This window comes from Leptonychotes weddellii, chromosome 10, assembly GCF_054177405.1.
Source record: "Leptonychotes weddellii isolate Sample4059 chromosome 10, ASM5417740v2, whole genome shotgun sequence".
NCBI classification, from domain to species: domain Eukaryota; kingdom Metazoa; phylum Chordata; class Mammalia; order Carnivora; family Phocidae; genus Leptonychotes; species Leptonychotes weddellii.
This window is the reverse complement of record NC_138378.1, coordinates 36,643,196-36,659,690: the sequence shown is the minus strand read 5'-3', so window position 1 is coordinate 36,659,690 and position 16,495 is coordinate 36,643,196. Positions and strand designations below refer to the sequence as shown.

General features: G+C 42.8%; 1 protein-coding gene across 1 annotated transcript in view; it reads left to right on the top strand.

Moving 5' to 3' along the window:
- The window catches only part of KIF16B (kinesin family member 16B), a 181,663-nt gene that overhangs the window by 155,135 nt on the left and 10,033 nt on the right, over positions 1–16,495 (top strand). The window contains 4 exon segments of the mRNA XM_081833249.1: positions 8,376–8,408; positions 8,769–8,822; positions 10,402–11,760; positions 15,510–15,662. Of these exon segments, the coding sequence (XP_081689375.1) occupies positions 8,376–8,408; positions 8,769–8,822; positions 10,402–11,760; positions 15,510–15,662 (1,599 nt within the window).

Here is a 16,495-nt window from a genome sequence, read left to right as displayed (position 1 = left end):
CACCCCATCTCCTGTTAAAAATGGAACTTTCTCGGGTTCATCATGTTCTATGTGATTGATATGCATGCATATTTTATTTCACTTATAATCTGCTCTTAAGAGACAAAGGCACTTGATCTATTCTGTATTGCTCTTGTACATAGTAGGTGTTGAGACAGGTTTATTGGCTATATGGCATGTGCGGCTGAATGGAGTGGCAGGGTAATCACCTGTGGTACGCTATTCTGGTTTGTCCAACAGAGAGAGGTACATCTTGGAATAATAAATCGTTGCTAACTTCGGGGTTTCTGGGGTAAAAGTTACCATGGTTCAGCTGAGGCGGTGAAGTGGAATTCCAGAGTTGAAGTAAGAATGGAGGAGGAGGGGTGTTTGGGTGGCTCAGTTGGTTAAGCAGCTGCCTTCGACTCAGGTCCTGGGATCGAGTCCCGCGTCGTGTTCCCTGCTTAGCGGGGAAGTCTGCTTTTTCCGTTGTCTCCCTCTGCCTCTCCCCGTGCTTGTGCTCTTCTTCTCTCTAATAAATAAATACAATCTTTACAAAAAAAAAAAAACAGAACAGAGGAAGAGCAGGAAGAGGCAAGATTTATTCCTGGCTCCTCTAAAGAAGTCAGTCACCTTGGACCTGTCTCTAATATTCTCGGGACCTCAGTCTCCTGGCCTGTAAAATAGTAAGGGGGAGCAAGGTATAGGGGTGTGTGCCAAGTTGAATGCATGATCTCTTGAGTCCCCATGTAGCCGTAGCTTCATGTGATCTTGCAGCTCTATCAGGTAGGTCTCCTGGGTTTAACATGGGGTCCTGGCTGCCTTTATTGGAGCAAGTTCTACCACTGTTATGAGAAATACGCTGGGGAGAAAACTGACTTAAAATGCTTATGGTATCAAATTTTACTATTTTTTTTTAAAGCAATCTTTGTTTCTTTGAGCACTTTCCATTTGCAATACAAAAGGCTTAAGACTGGCTCCTGAAAGTCTTTACTGAATGCTTTCTAGACTAGGGATTTGAAAGTTCATTAGAAAACCACTCTGAGTACTAGGAATATTTGTGTCATAAACTCAGACTTCTAACTAAAAGGGGTTTAATTTCACAACCTCCTAGATTCAGTTGCATCATGAGACCCTTATTTTGATATATGCACCTTGAATTGCAGTTGTATGTAAGTCACTGTACTGTAGGATAACCTGCCATGTTGTGCAATGATCTGGGGGGGAAAGAGACGGAAATGGGGAGGGAGTGGTGTAGTCTTCCACTGTCTCTACAAAGCAGCTAGTCTCAGGTTTCTAATAAAAGTTTCCAATGGGGGCACCTGGGTGGCTCAGTCGATTAAGCATCTGCCTTCGGCTCAGATCATGATCCCAGGGTCCTGGGATCGAGCCCCACATCGGGCTCCCTGCTTGGCAGGAGGCCTGCTTCTCCCTCTCCCACTCCCCCTGCTTGTGTTCCCTCTCTCGCTGTGTCTCTCTCTGTCAAATAAATAAATAAAATCTTAAAAAAAAAAAAGTTTCCAATGATGCACACAGGAAAGACCTCAGAGCCTTTCCATGCAGAGACAGGGTCTGAATGAATGGCCAGGTTATTCCTTTCATGTGTTTCCCTGTGCCTACCTTGGGGTAGTCTCTGGTTTCTGCTCAGCCTTTAAAGAATGTCTGAATGTCAGGAAAATAATTGGATAAAACCTTCACAAACTCCAGCACCAAAATCCAAACTTCCTCTTCAGTCTTTAAGATCCCCCAGTCTCCTTGGGAGTTTGCTCATTTGTAAGGTGATTTGAAACTGGCTGGAAGTTCCTTAGGGGAGTAGGCAGGTAAGAAGATCAGCCATTCTGGTCTAGCCATTACAGAACCCACTGTTGTGGAAACCTAATCCCTTGTGAAGGGTCAGTGAGAAGTGAACCATCTAGCATGGAGTTCTGGTCTTTTCTAGCTGCTTTCCATCTGGCCCTTACCAGAATCTGGACTGTGGACTACCACCATCCATTCCAGGTAACAGGCCGGGAGTTCTTTAAAAACTGACATATACTTGATCAGAACGCATACATAATTTACAGAGTTCAGTGCATAATATAAACCTGGGGCCTCTTGTTCAAATATTAAGAATTGCAAGATGGCGGCAGTAGACAGTGAATGCAGGACCCTGTGCATCTTCACAGGTTGCACACCCATGGGGTCATCTCTATATTTGATTGGAACCTAAAAATCATGTGGAAAAAATTCTGGCTTACCCAGTGCCCAAGGATTTCCCCCTTACCTGTTCACATACTATGGAGAATATCCATGTGGAGAGTATGGAGACTGCTTTGCCTTCAGCTCACCTCTACTGTCAGGTGACTGCCTTCCAGTCATACTGGGGTTGGGGCTCAACCTCCATTGCCCTCCACGCCCACCTCCACCACAGCTGCCAGCTCGAGTGTTGGTTGGACTTGAGTAGCTGTTTTCCTCCTTTTCAAATGTGAAGCGACATCAAAGGTACAAAACTAATCACCATTGGCACAACATAAGGGCAGGAATATTTATGCTTTCAGTTCATTTAAAATTTTTCTTTTTTTCTTTCTTTTTTTCACAATCACAGTCTCACTTTCAATGTCATGGTTCAAACTGAGAAATTCCCACCCCCTTTCTTTTTCATTGCTGATGATAACAGGAATATAAATTGCAAGATGTGCAATTATACCTAAAAATGCTAGATGCCTCTTAATGCAAAAAAGAAAAAAAAAAAAAGGCCGTTTCTCATAAAAATAGATTGTATGCTATGCTTTTTTGTTGGACCTACCACAGTATATGTACTTCCAGATGTCATTTTAAAATGCTAAAAACAGCTGCAAAAATTACATCCTGTCGTGGTTTTCCTTGTAATTGTAACATTTAGGAAATTAGCATTTGGGGCCAAGATAATTCCAGTAAAATAAGATAGCGAATTACATTTATTTAAAATGAAGCCACATTAAAATACAATTAGAGTTGATATTCTTTCCTTGATATTAACATATTCACATTTATATTTTACAGTCTATTGAGGTTTGGTATTTGAAATAATTATCATTAAGGAAAGAGGTGCATTTTTAAAACTATGATTAGTAAATATGTAATATTTAATGGAAGTCATACAGTACCAGCAACAGCCAATATCACCTCATATTTTAAAATATAGTTCTTGACTTTGTAATTATGACTCTCTCATCAGAATGGTTGGGACTTGATTTAAAGTTAAGACTGAGCATCTTTTATTTTTTTTTTAACTCTTATTTTTTAGGAACTGGGAGTCATTAGTTACCATGGACATAACCCTTTTGGTAGAAACCAAGCATAATTTTTCCTTTTTCAGTAACAGGCCATAGAAATGCATCCATACTTCATTAAGAATTAAAGTGGGAATGTCTCTGATTTCTTGACTCAGAACCTTCCATGTCATTAGATGCCACTCTTCAGGAGGGGTCACAGCTGTGGCCTCTTACATCTGAGGTTGACAGCTGCCACTGGTCCAAGTATATTTCCTTTCTTTATCACACCCAGATGTACTGAAATGAAAACTTCTACTGAGGAAGAGCCAGGGATCTCATCAGCCCAGAGACTCAGCTGCCCTCAGACCACCCTTCCTGTGCCCCCCAGAGCACTCTGATCTGTTCACTTATGGCACCTGGCTCTCCCACTCTCTGTCTCTCCTTACTGTTGTCATCTACTTACCTTCTAAGCGTCGCCATCTTTTTCAGTCCTGTTATCTTGGGTGATTCCATGTGGATACTCATGGTTACATAAGTGAATTCATGTCTTTAGTCTGGAAACTTCTTAGATTTTTCACTTTCACCTGTAAGCCTTGCCTTGCCCCTACTTCTCTCTCCAGCCAAGTTTTCATTCTCAACACTTGAGCTATCCTCTTCCCAAATGCTCAGATAGTCCTTTGGTTTTTTCACTTGTCAGAGAGCCAGCTGGGTCCACTAAACTGTCTCCTTGCCCTGAACCTGTATCCAGTATCTCAGCTCAGTGCTACAAGAGAAAGCCACATCCACACAGAGATTGGTGCCTCTGTAAGTTGACAATCTCTAAGCTTGAATGATGCCCACCCACCCCCTATTGCTTGTTGTTCTTATCAGTTCTCTTGCCTGCTGGCTTCTTTGTCTATTACCAATAATCTCCATGTTCTTTATGCCTCTAACCACACCACCTTCCTCCTTATTCTTAGCAGAGAACCTTGCTTCTGACCTCACAGAGAATACAGAAGTCCTAAGAGAACAACACTGTCACAGCCCGCGTCTGCTTTGCTTTCATATTTTCCTCCGTCCTTCCTATCCCAATGGCCAAATTGCTCTTTGTCTTCCCCTACCTGTACTCTGGATGCACTAGGATTCATAGCTAATATTTATTAACTGCTAAGTGCTCATTATATACTTTCATAGGATCCTCCACTCAAAAGGGACCAGGGTTATTCTTGAGTCTGGTTCCAGATGGGGAAATTGAGGCTTAGAGAGGTTGAGAAACTGTCCCATGTTCATATATGGGAACTCTGTCCCCAGTTTTTTATACCTTCTCTCTTCTGGCTTGTTTATACTAGGGTTTAAATATTGCACAAGTCTCTTCCAGCTATTAAAATGAGCACCCATTCTCCTAAAACTACCACAGCCCCCTTTCATAACTAAAATTACTGAAAAAGCTCTCTACTGTATCTACAGTCAGCCTCTAGTTTCCACCCATTCAGTCCTCAGTCCACTGCAGTCTGGCCCCAACCCAACAAAGCTCACTCCGAGTTTACCAGTGACCTCCATGTTGCTGAGTTCTCTTTGGGTCCTATCTTACTTGACTTTCCTGAAGCATTTCATACTACTGCTCCCCCTTCCCTTTGCTTTCCTGTGCCTACCCCCTTTCCTGACCTTCTCTCTGTGTCTTTAACTGCTCCCTAGCCTCATTCTCTGCTGGTCACTGTAGTGTTTGTGGTCTTCCAGACTTTGCACTAAGCTCCTTTATTCTCATTCCATACATACATCCTGGGTAACTTCATCCACTCTTGTGGTTTCAGTTCCAATCTAGATGCTGGTGAATCCCAAGTCCGTGTCTCCATCCTTGATAAGGGCCTGAGAGCTAGATCTTCATATGTATCTCCCTTCCTATTGGACATCTCAATTTGGATGACCCTCTGGAATCATTAGATTCAACAGTTATAAGATTGAGCTTACCTTCTTGAAGGCAGGGTGGAGAAGAGATTAAAATTGTGGGCTCTAGAGTCAAGGTTGATTCTGCCATTTACTAGCAATATGGCCATTTCTGACATTTAAAATGGGATAACAATGGCGCCTCCCTCAAGGGCCATTATAAGAGTTCAATGCAAAGTCCTCAGAACCAGGGTGTAGAATGGATCTTCAGTGGATGTTAGCTACTACTCTTATCCTTGCTACTGGGAGTACTAGCAGTGGTACAGCTACCATCACTACTTCTGCCTCCCCCACTGGCTCTGTCCCCAGTGCTCCTCCTCATCCCAGTGGATCCTAACAATAAGAGGCAACACTTGAGCACTTAATATGCACAGGTGCTCTACGTACTCTGCATGTATTACCTCATTTGATCTTGGCTACAACCCTTTGAGGTAGGGCTTATTATTTTCTTTGATTTCTGTGAAAATTAAGTGTCCAGGGTTAAGTAACTCATACGTGGTCTCATAATCACTAGAATTTATGTTCACACCTGCAGACCTTTTAACTCATCCTCTTGGTAGTTAGGTTTTGCCCTCCCACCTCCTGTGTAGCCTGGCCAGACACCTGAGAGGGCATCTTTGACTCTTCCTTTCTCATCACAACCCCAAGATCTGTCAGCTTGACCTCTAGATCAGAGATCTCTTTATCCCAGTTACACCAGGTCTTGCCTCCATCAGCTCTCATTTACGTGACTATAGTGGCCTCCTAGTTTCTTGGCTTCCCTTATTGCTCCCCTCCTATCTGTTCTCTGTAGAACACCAGCTCTATGTGTTCTTCGACAACACTGTCCCAAGGTACTTTTCTGCCACCATCTTTAGGATCAAGTTCGGAGTCCTTAATATAACTTCCAAGGCTCTTCACTATCTGGCTTCTGTTGTCCTGTAAGCTTCGTGTCTTGCCACTTCCCCCATAGCAAGCCAAGATCTGGTTTTATTGAGCTTCTCTTGCATTGCTCTATTATGCATGAAGAAGAAGGGCACAACTTAGGTTTACGTTTCCTCAGGAAGCTTGCCTTGATTCTAGGTAGTACCAAATTCTGGGATCAGTACCCCACTCTGTATGTTATAACACTGCGTCCTTCAGTCCTAGCTTGCGACTCATTGGGTGCCCACTTGTGTTTATTTGTCACAGACTGAGAGTCCTGTGGGGTCAGAAACCGTGTCACCTTTATAGACTGCTGTATCCCTGAAACCCCCCTATGCCTGATGCCATGCTCAAAAAAAAAAAAAAAAAAGGGTGCTCAGAGCATCACATGAGAGATGAAGATATTCACACCCACATTTTGTGACCTCCTGAGATCACGCAGCTCACTAGCGACAATTGTAGTGGTCAGCAGCCCAGATTTTAATATCAGACTTGGATTCAAGTTCTCCCTCTGCTACTTACTTGCTTTAAGCCTCAGGTTTTTGTTTTATAAAATGGGAATGAGAAACATGTCAGCCTGGCAGGGTTGGGAGAACAGAGTGAGGGTATTGCCCACTAAGAACCCAGCCCAGCACCTGCCCCTTGTAAACAGGTCCTCAGTGATAGGATTTCATTTGAACCCAGGTCTCCCAACTCTCAGAGGAGCATTTGGCTTATGACCACGTGCCTGTGACATTGTCAGAGCAGTGTGTGTTCGTGGTTCTGTGAGCTGTTCTTAGAAAGTAAAAACAGAGACTAAAGACAGTTCCATTAGGGAAGTTCTCTGATTTTAAAAGTTTTTTATCTAGTGATACTTTTTGACTGTGTAAATATTTCTAGAAAGCCTAAACTGCACTGAAGTCTAAAAAATACTATGAAATATTTCCAGTGTTCTCTCTTTTGTTGTATACAAGAGAACAGTCATATAATAACTTTAATGAAACCTTATCCCTACTTAGAGTAATGACATATGTGCTGAGCTTGAGTATTGGCAAATACTTTTCATATACGTTTATGTGATTGATTTCTCATGGATGGCAATGCCTATAATCTGCAGATTATTTTCTTTTGGTAGGAGGATACGTATAACACTAAATGACAAGTTTCAGTGAAGGATATAATTCTTTTATTGTATATCACAAATCTGAGCATTGCTTAAGAGTTAAGTGATGGTATTTTGGAAGTAGGCTGCCCTGGGTTCAGATCCTGGCTTTACCACATCTCACCATTATGACCTTGGACAAGTTCTTTCACATATCTGAGCACTGGGTTCCTCATTTGTAAAATGGAGATACTATTCGTTATCGTTAGGATTTGCTGGGAAGACAAAGTGAGCTAACATGGGTAAAGCACTCAGCACAGCACGCAGGTCTGCTTACAAAAGCCACCAAACATCTTATGCTCATTAATAGCCCAAATTAAATGGATAACACATCTAATTGAAACATTTGTTAGCTCTTTGTAAAGGTAACTTTTGCCAGTCTGCATTTGCACATAATACAAGGAAAGTTTGTGATGAATTTTTCCGTAGTTCTGCTTTTTTGCTGTATCTGCCATTTACCATAATGGGAACATGTGTAAGTTTAAGAATTACTGTTCATTCATGGAATACTACATCTAAAACTAATGATGTAATGTATGGGGATTAACATAAGAATAAAAAAAAAATATATTGTTCAGACAATAGGAAAATAGTCCCAAATGGAGGTTTGAAGGTACAGAAAGGAAGAAAGAGCAATAAATATGTGGTTAAATAAAAAAAAAAAAGAATTACTGTTCATGCTGTTTAAGAAGAATGAAATCTTGTAGTCAGTAAGTCTAGTATTTGAGAAGAAATCAACTTTTGTTATCAATATTTTAGCAAGTTGTTTTAAAATTCCCAGTGACTAACCCCCTTTATTTTGCTCGCTCTCTGGTAAACCCATTCACAAACTATGTAGTCCCCAGTTACTTGTATCCTAGAACTACTGGTCATAGGAGGTTCTTGATGAACCTGCCTACAGTAGAACCATGTACAAAGTGGTAAAACTATGGATTTGACTACTGTCACAATTATTATTGGTACTCATTATTAGTGCTATCATTATGATGGGAAATGTGCAAACATAACACAGCTAACTCTTTGGAGTCTTTGCTTCGAGAAATTATTGGGAAATGTGATATTTATAAAAAGATGTTTCAGTGTGTGCATGGCTGTTGGCTTTTAAGTACCTTACTGCTTTTCTCCTGATGTTTTCCCCCAGTTAATTCTTTTCTTAATTGATGTCTGTGCTCTCTCTCTCTCTACCTCCCTGGCAGTCTTTTCCCTATAAAAGGACCCATCTGTCTAAGGTAGAGATTCTCCATTTTTATATACACTTATCAGTGACTAAGCTGTGTAGAATAGACATGCTTATCATTTAGAAGTTTCCTTTAACTCTGCTTTTTCAGTACAGTGGTGCTTTGTTTGTTTTCCTTCAAGTAAAATATGTTCTTTTCTGCCTGAATGCAAGCACCCAAACGTATGTCTAATTTCTAATCATAGTCATAGGTAGAGCAAAGAAAACATTTTAAACTTGCTAATCCATCGTAATTAAAAATAATGCTTAAAAATGGATGCTCCTTGTAATATGCAATTATATACAGAGAATAAGAGAGAAAGAGAAAAGCTCTTTCAGAAAAGTGACTTATTTTCATTTGATTTTTTATTAGACTTGAATTTGAGCGGCAACAGCGTGAAGAACTTGAAAAATTAGAAAGTAAAAGGTAAGCCACGTGGGGTACCAGTTTTAACACTAGTGTAGTCTTTGGAGTCTTGCATTAATCTTTCAGAGTTCATCGGGGTCTCTTTCAGGACCTTCCTATTGTTCTGTGTCAGGTATTTACGTGTCTAATAACTGCAGGTCATTCCTCTAGCTGGTTCATTTTACCGCGCGTTTGAACTTTTCAAATAGTACATCTTCAAATACTCGTGAGAAAGGGGGAATAGAGTCAGTAGTCAAATTTCATGCACTTGCTAAATTTAATACGCCAAGTATATGCTTACTTATATTTAATTCAAAAGGACATCCTCCTTAGTAATATCGCCTGAGGTTTTTAAAAAACCCAAAGAATGACAGTTGCCCTTCCTTTATGCCTCTTCCCCTCTTAAACATCTTTGCTTATGTTGTTTGGCCATTTGTATTTCCCTTCTGTAATTTGTTTCTTTATATTTTTTGCTCACTTTTCTCCTGGGGTGTGTGTGTGTGTGTGTGTGTGTGTGTGTGTGTGTGTGTGTGTGTGTGGTTGTTTAGCTGATTTGGAGAGGTTTTTGTTTTGTTTTGTTTTTAATATGTTCTGAATGTAATTGTCTGATAAAGCTAAGCATTTTCTTCCCCCTCCATCCTATTTAACAAGCCAAGAAATGGAGAAAGGATAGATACTGGAGTAGAAACTAAGGCCACAGAAAATTTAGATTGGATATTTGGATTGGATATTTCCAATTTGGAAAATTGGATATTTATTTTCTGGACTCTGGAGTTTAGATGTTACAAACGAATTAGTTTAGTTTCCAGCATCATATAAAATAGATCTTAGGTGGGTCAGGAGATAGAGGCCACGTATTGATATTTTGCACGCCCTGTGTTTTTTCTTTGGAGGCATCCCAACCTCAAAACACAGATTTAGCCCCCAGTGGGGATCATTTGTTCTGCAGGACCAAATATGACATGTCACCTCTGCAATCATGCATCTCAGTATTCTCATGGAGACACCTGTTATTTTCAGCATTACATGTTAATAAACTAATATTTTGGGCCATTTGGTGATTACCATTTGTCCTAAACTAGTGATTAAATGCTAAATAGCATGTGGTTATTTGAGCTGGAACAATGAACTGTCGATTATCTTGACTTTGATATTTGACCCCAATGAGTTGAAGACAGCATAAGCATTTTTATTTAATGTCATTTTGTAACTGAATTTCTATTGAATTTTAGCCATTGGGCTGAATAAAATTATTCACATTTAAATTTAAATTGGGCATGGTTCTTTCTCTTTGAGCTCAGGGGGCTTTTAAAATTATATCATGCATAACACATTATGCTTATAGACTCTACAAAGAAATGATATCAGAGGCTACTTCAGGAGATTAGGCAAATGATATGTTGGACAGTTACAGAGTAAAAAAGTTAAGCATGATGCTGCTGGAAATGAAAAGAAAAGCAGTTCCCCCCACTTTTTATTTTTGCAAAGTGTTTGACTTTGTGTTGTCTGTCCATTTTCAGAACATTTCAGTTAGAGAAAAGTTAGAACAACATTTGTGCTTAGCCATCAAATGATAATCAGCCAACATTTGGCATTTCAGGAAACTCATAGAAGAAATGGAAGAAAAGCAAAAGTCAGATAAGGCCGAACTGGAGCGGATGCAGCAGGAGGTGGAGACTCAGCGCAAGGAGACGGAGATTGTCCAGCTCCAGATCCGCAAGCAGGAGGAGAGCCTCAAGCGCCGCAGCTTCCACATTGAGAGCAAGCTGAAGGATTTGCTCGCCGAGAAGGAAAAGTTTGAAGAGGAAAGGCTGAGGGAGCAGCAGGAAATCGAGCTGCAGAAGAAGAAGCAAGAGGAGGAGAGCTTTCTCCGAGTCAAAGAAGAGCTCCAGCGGCTGCAAGAACTCAACAACAACGAGAAGGCCGAGAAGCTCCAGATATTTCAAGAGCTGGATCGGCTCAAAAGGGAGAAGGATGAGCAGTACGCCAAGCTCGAACTGGAGAAGAAAAGGCTGGAGGAGCAGGAGAAGGAGCAGGTCATGCTTGTGGTGCATCTGGAAGAGCAGCTGCGCGAGAAGCAGGAGATGATCCGGCTCCTCCGGCGAGGCGAAGTGCAGCGGGTGGAGGAGGAGAAGAAGGACCTGGAAGGTATCTGGGAGTCCCTGCTGCGGGTGAAGGAGGCCCGGGCCGAAGGGGATGAGGATGGTGAGGAGTTAGAGAGGGCTCAGCTGCATTTCTTAGAGTTCAAGAGAAGGCAGCTGGTCAAGCTAGCTAACTTGGAGAAAGACCTGGTTCAGCAGAAGGACCTCCTGAAAAAAGAAGTTGAGGAAGAACAGGAGCTCCTGGAGCGTTTAAAATCTGCAAATGAAGAAGATGGTAGATTGTTGGAGAACAATGATGATAGCGTCACAGATGTCACCCTGGTGGCTCAAAATTTAGAGAAAATAAAGCCGGCGGAATACAGGCTGCAGTATAAAGAACGCCAGCTCCAGTACCTCCTGCAGAATCATTTGCCGACCCTGTTGGAGGAGAAGCAGAGAGCGTTTGAAATCCTTGACAGAGGTCCTCTCGGCTTAGATAACACTCTGTATCAAGTGGAAAAAGAAATGGAAGAGAAAGAAGAACAGCTTGCACAGTACCAGGCCAATGCGAGCCAGCTGCAGAAGCTCCAAGCCACCTTTGAATTCACTGCCAACATTGCACGTCAGGAGGAAAAAGTGAGGAAGAAGGAGAAGGAGATTCTCGAGTCCCGGGAGAAGCAGCAGAGGGAGGCGCTGGAGCGGGCCGTGGCCAGGCTGGAGAGGCGGCATTCGGCCCTGCAGAGGCGCTCCACCCTGGGCCTGGAGATCGAGGAGCAGAGGCAGAAGCTGGCCACGCTGAACAGCAGCAGCAGTGAGCAGTCGGGGCTCCGGGCCAGCCTGGAAGCCGAGCAGGAAGCCCTGGAGAAGGACAGGGAGAGGTGAGACCGGGAAGGGAGAGCGTGGCACACAAATGATTGCGTGTTTTCCACCCCTCCTGCTGTGTCTCTCACTGTCTTTTACAAAAGTAATTCTTTCCTGCTTGTGTGTTCTCTAATACACCAGCAAATGGTTATTGTCAAGCCAAAGCTGAGAAAGTGCCCCTAAACATTTTCTTTTCTCCTTAGGATCCTCATTTTAGAATCGTTGGCTTACAGTTGAAAAAAACACATAAAGAAAACCAAAGCCCTTGTCCCTTACTCCACTGACCTATGGAATGCGAATGTGTTCGTATTTGATAAATAGGACAGCTTCCAACCTGCCCCCTCCCTTGGGTCCATCCCCTCCCCTCCTTCCCTGTCCCTCCTTTGGCCCTCTCTCTCCCTTTCTCTTTACCTTCCCTTCCTCCCTCTTTTTTTCCTTCTCCCTGTCCCCTTCTTTACCCCCTCCTGAGCCCCTCTTCTGGATTTTTCCTATCCTCTCCACTCCCTTCATCCTCACCATGGGCTTACCATCTTCTCTGGGACCACACTGGTTACAATAAAACATCATCCCCTCGTGCGCAGACTGCACCCTGTGCTGATGTCCACACCCGGTGGGAAACTGAAAAACAGCCATTCTCCTACCCCTCCTGATTCACAGTATTTGGGGAGGCCCCGGGATTCTGCATTAAAGAGTAAACTACTAAACAAACAAAATTCTCCAGGTGATTCTGAACACAGTGGTATTTTTAAGCATGTGTGGTGATGATTTACTCACATTTCTTTTGGTGTTGTGAAAACTAAAACTAGGAACTAGCACTATTTTCATGGTAAAGAAAGAGTATTTATCTTCTCCCACCCATTCCCCGTCACCATGCTTCCTACACCGTAGGTTTTCAAAAGAAATAAATACATGAATTCGAGAACACTTTTTCTGGTAGCCCAGCAGACATGATGCCAAGCCTCCCAAAAATCTGTAGGCTGCCTGGTGTGCAAACATCACCCAATTTGTTGTCCTACCAGGGTGGGTAGGGGGGTGGTTCATATCCTGGCCCAGCCCCATTCTGCTTGGCTGGCCTTGGCAAACTCTTTGATCTTTGGGCCTCAGAGTCCTCACTCTTACAGAAGGGGGCAGAGGAGACCGGGGCCTGTGCATTTTCTTTAGCTCCAAACCCTTTGGTCAGTTGAGATTGTACCTGAAGCCCAGGTTGGAGGGCCTGGACTGCTGCCCGCTCTCCAGCATTCTAACCACCCACAAGCACCTCCTGAGGGGCTGTAACCAAAGCCCAGTCAGCTGGCTTGTAGGAGCCCAGCTTGACATTGGCAGAGACCTGGGATCCATACCGATGACAAAGCAAGACCTGCTGTGAGGCTGGAGCCTCTCTCCATCATCTTGCCAAACAGGTTGGGACAACGTCCCTCTCAAATGATCTGCTTATACTGTGGGTTCTATTTACCTTTGCTCTCTGGTAATTCCTTCTAGCAAACCAGCAAGAAATAACAATCAAAAACCATAATGCTATTACTTGGGAGAAATAGGTTGGAGGTTTAAGAAAATGATTGCAGGTGTGTTATGTAAATGAAATTGCTGGATAAAGCTCCAGCCCCAGGAAATTTAAAATAGTGGAGGGCACACTCTCAATTTATACTTTGCAGTGTGCAGCAAGAATGCAGCGTGAGCTTTTAGCTTGATGTCTCTGGCTTTTGTCAAGCAGCTTCACTCCCTTGCCATTTAGTATTAATACTCTATTACAGCGGATACAGTATTGTGATTTCCATGGAAGTGATTCCCCAATGTCAGCGTTCCTCCAGAAGCCACACAAAGGATGCTTTCAGCTTCATGTGTTTTGACGGAGTAGACTTTGCTAAGACCTAATTCAGGCCAACACTTCTGAGCTCTTTGCTCTGGCTGTGATGCTCCTGCAGCTTTCTGTGGGTGTTGGTTTTGCATGTTATTATCTCTTTGGGTTCTCATGGCTAAGCCAGGGCCTGCCGTGCAGCCCGAGTCCGCCTCTCGTGAAATCCCACAAGCATGAAATTTTAAATTCGCATGGAACCAGATCAGACAACAGTGCACTGAACTTGGCTTTCCTTCTTTGGCTTCCTCATAAACAAGATTCAATCCATTTTCTGTCTTCTTTTTCACCCAGTGGTTATATAGCCACTGGGGACAAGTGTCATGCAGTTAGAAGGTGGCAGGTCTGCTCACCGCCCCACTCTGGGCCACTGTGTCCTCTTGTCTGCTGGCCCCAGGGCTGTGGCCCAGGTATGTGCTGAGACCATTTCCTGGGATACCCTGCTTCCTTTGCCCTTTGTATAAATCCCGTTTGGGCTTCAGGGCCCCACACCAAACCCTTTGCTCTGTGGAGTCTTTTCCATTGTTGCAGCACTGTAGGATGTCCTTGAACAACTCCAGTACGTGTCATCTTAGTTCTGAACATTGGCAGTTACTCACTTACATGCAACTCATTTTTCTTACCATCTCTGAGACTTTATATTAATATTGTTCCCTGGTTCTTTGCCCACCAACTGGCCCCTAACATCAATTTTTCATGGTTTCTTCTTCCTCCTTTGAAAATACTTCATAATGTGCAAGTTGATGCTTCGTTAAGTACTTGCTCATCAGTACACAGATGAAGGGCTAAGTTAAGCTGGGCATTGCCTTCTGTGAAACCCATGAGTGCTGACCTGGTGACCTTGTAATCACATTTCTGAGAATTAAGAACTTGGCTCTCATGTTCAGGACAGCTCAAATTGCTGTTGATAACACCAGAGAGCTGGCAATATCATGGTACGCCAGCATCTGAAGCTAGAATCTCTGAAGTTTGGAACTGAGAGAATTTGGAAGACTAGTTGATTCTCTCCTTAGGTGTATGAAGAACTTGGGACCCAGATTTCATTAATTTGCCCAAGTTCACACAGTGCCTGAGCTGTATCCCTTGGCTGGGATTCGTGTACCTGGTCCCAGGGACCATGTTTACTGGCAAGCTTGGCCCTCTGGTCTCACGGCCCTGGATTCAAGCATGCCGGGGCCAGCAGGAGAATGGCCTTATACACACTTTACCTTGTATTAGATGTATCATTTATCATTGGAAATAAATATTTGGTTCAACAATTTATGGTTTATTTTAATTTCTCAAGATACTGACCTTGCTTTCTAGGTCTCTCACCTATTTCCCTTTTCCACACCCTCTGCCTTAGCCAAAGTGGATTCCTAGTTTTCATGACGTAGACCTTTGTTCATACTGCTTTCTGCACCTGGAGAACCCTTCACCCTTATCTCCAAACATCCGAATTCCCACTGGTCTCTGAAGACTCAACTTAGAACTGCCTTGACGCCGTGGATTCTCCTAGATAGGTGGTTTTTAAAAATTCTTTAAAGTTTCGATCTCTTTTGTCATACTGAAGTATTTAGGGGGATCCCGATATAAAATCAAAGACCAACTGTTTTCATTGAAGCAGTGGTAGGGGGCTCAGAATCCTGCCCATCTACCTCAGAGGATTGGCTTGGAGCACAGTGGGAACATCTTTGCCCTTGATAATTAAACTCTTTCCAACTTTGGACCCCTACAGCATTTGTTCTGAATCCTTCTTGTGGCTCCTTATCACTTAAATCTTGTCTGATATGGCACCTTTTCTATTAGAAGGTAAAGCTCTTTGCAAAGAGTGTTTGTCTAGATCCCCCATGTTTCTAGAACAGTGTCCCACCCACTGAAGATGCTCAGGCAATACTGTTAATAAATTAATTAATGTAACTCCCGTCTCTGTAGATTAGAGCATGAAATCCAACAGTTGAAGCAGAAGATCTGTGAGGTTGATGGTGTTCAAAAAGGGCATCGTGGGACCTTGGAGGGAAAAGCTGCTTCTTCCAGCTTGCCACCCAGTGCTGAAAAGTCTCACCTGGTCCCTCTGATGGATGCCAGGTACTGGACATTAAACTGATGCCAAATCTACATTTGTGATATGAGTTAATGGCTTATTGTACCTCATATGGTCCAGTTTGCATATGGAGAGATCTATCAAAGGTGACAAGTGATAGGTGTCCTTGAATTGTGTATGCTTTGTTTCCATCAATTGCTGCCTGGTGGGGAGAGGTATCATTTGAAGGAAACCAAAGACTGGGGACTGGCCAACCAGATCCAAGGAATGCTGGTGCAATGTTGTGTGAGCAGGTAGAATTAGAAGGTACAGGGAAACCACCTCATCCAGAAAGGAGTGAACCAAGTCCAAGCTGAGAGGAACAAAGAAGTAGAGCTAATTGCACCATACCAAGAAGAAGGACCTTGTGCTGACAGTTAATTTATGGAAATATTAATTACAAATAGATGAAGTCTGTAAAAGAAACTGTACCAGTATATTTGGAATGATCATGAATAGCATATACATCTGATGCTACTATAGTAAAATGATTTTCAACTTGAGTGGCATTGTAAATTGCTCTGTGGCTTGGAGCTTTCAGATAAATTGACTTAATCATTGTTTGCCTCTAAGAAAATGGATTATTTTCCTCAACTCCATCTGTGTCATGGGGACATTTCAGATTGGGCAGTCATGAGCCCTGGGCATTAGACAATACGTATTCAGATATCAAAATGTATTCAGAATGCTATGAGCCTCTGTATCCCCTTAAATCTAGGTCTGCATCTTCAGTGGGGCTAGTTTAACATTTAAGTAAAGGTCCAGAGAAGTAATTCATTTGTAAGCGCCCTTGGCTCTGGGTCAGCTGTGTATGATTTTCCTTTCGGTGCTGAAAGGT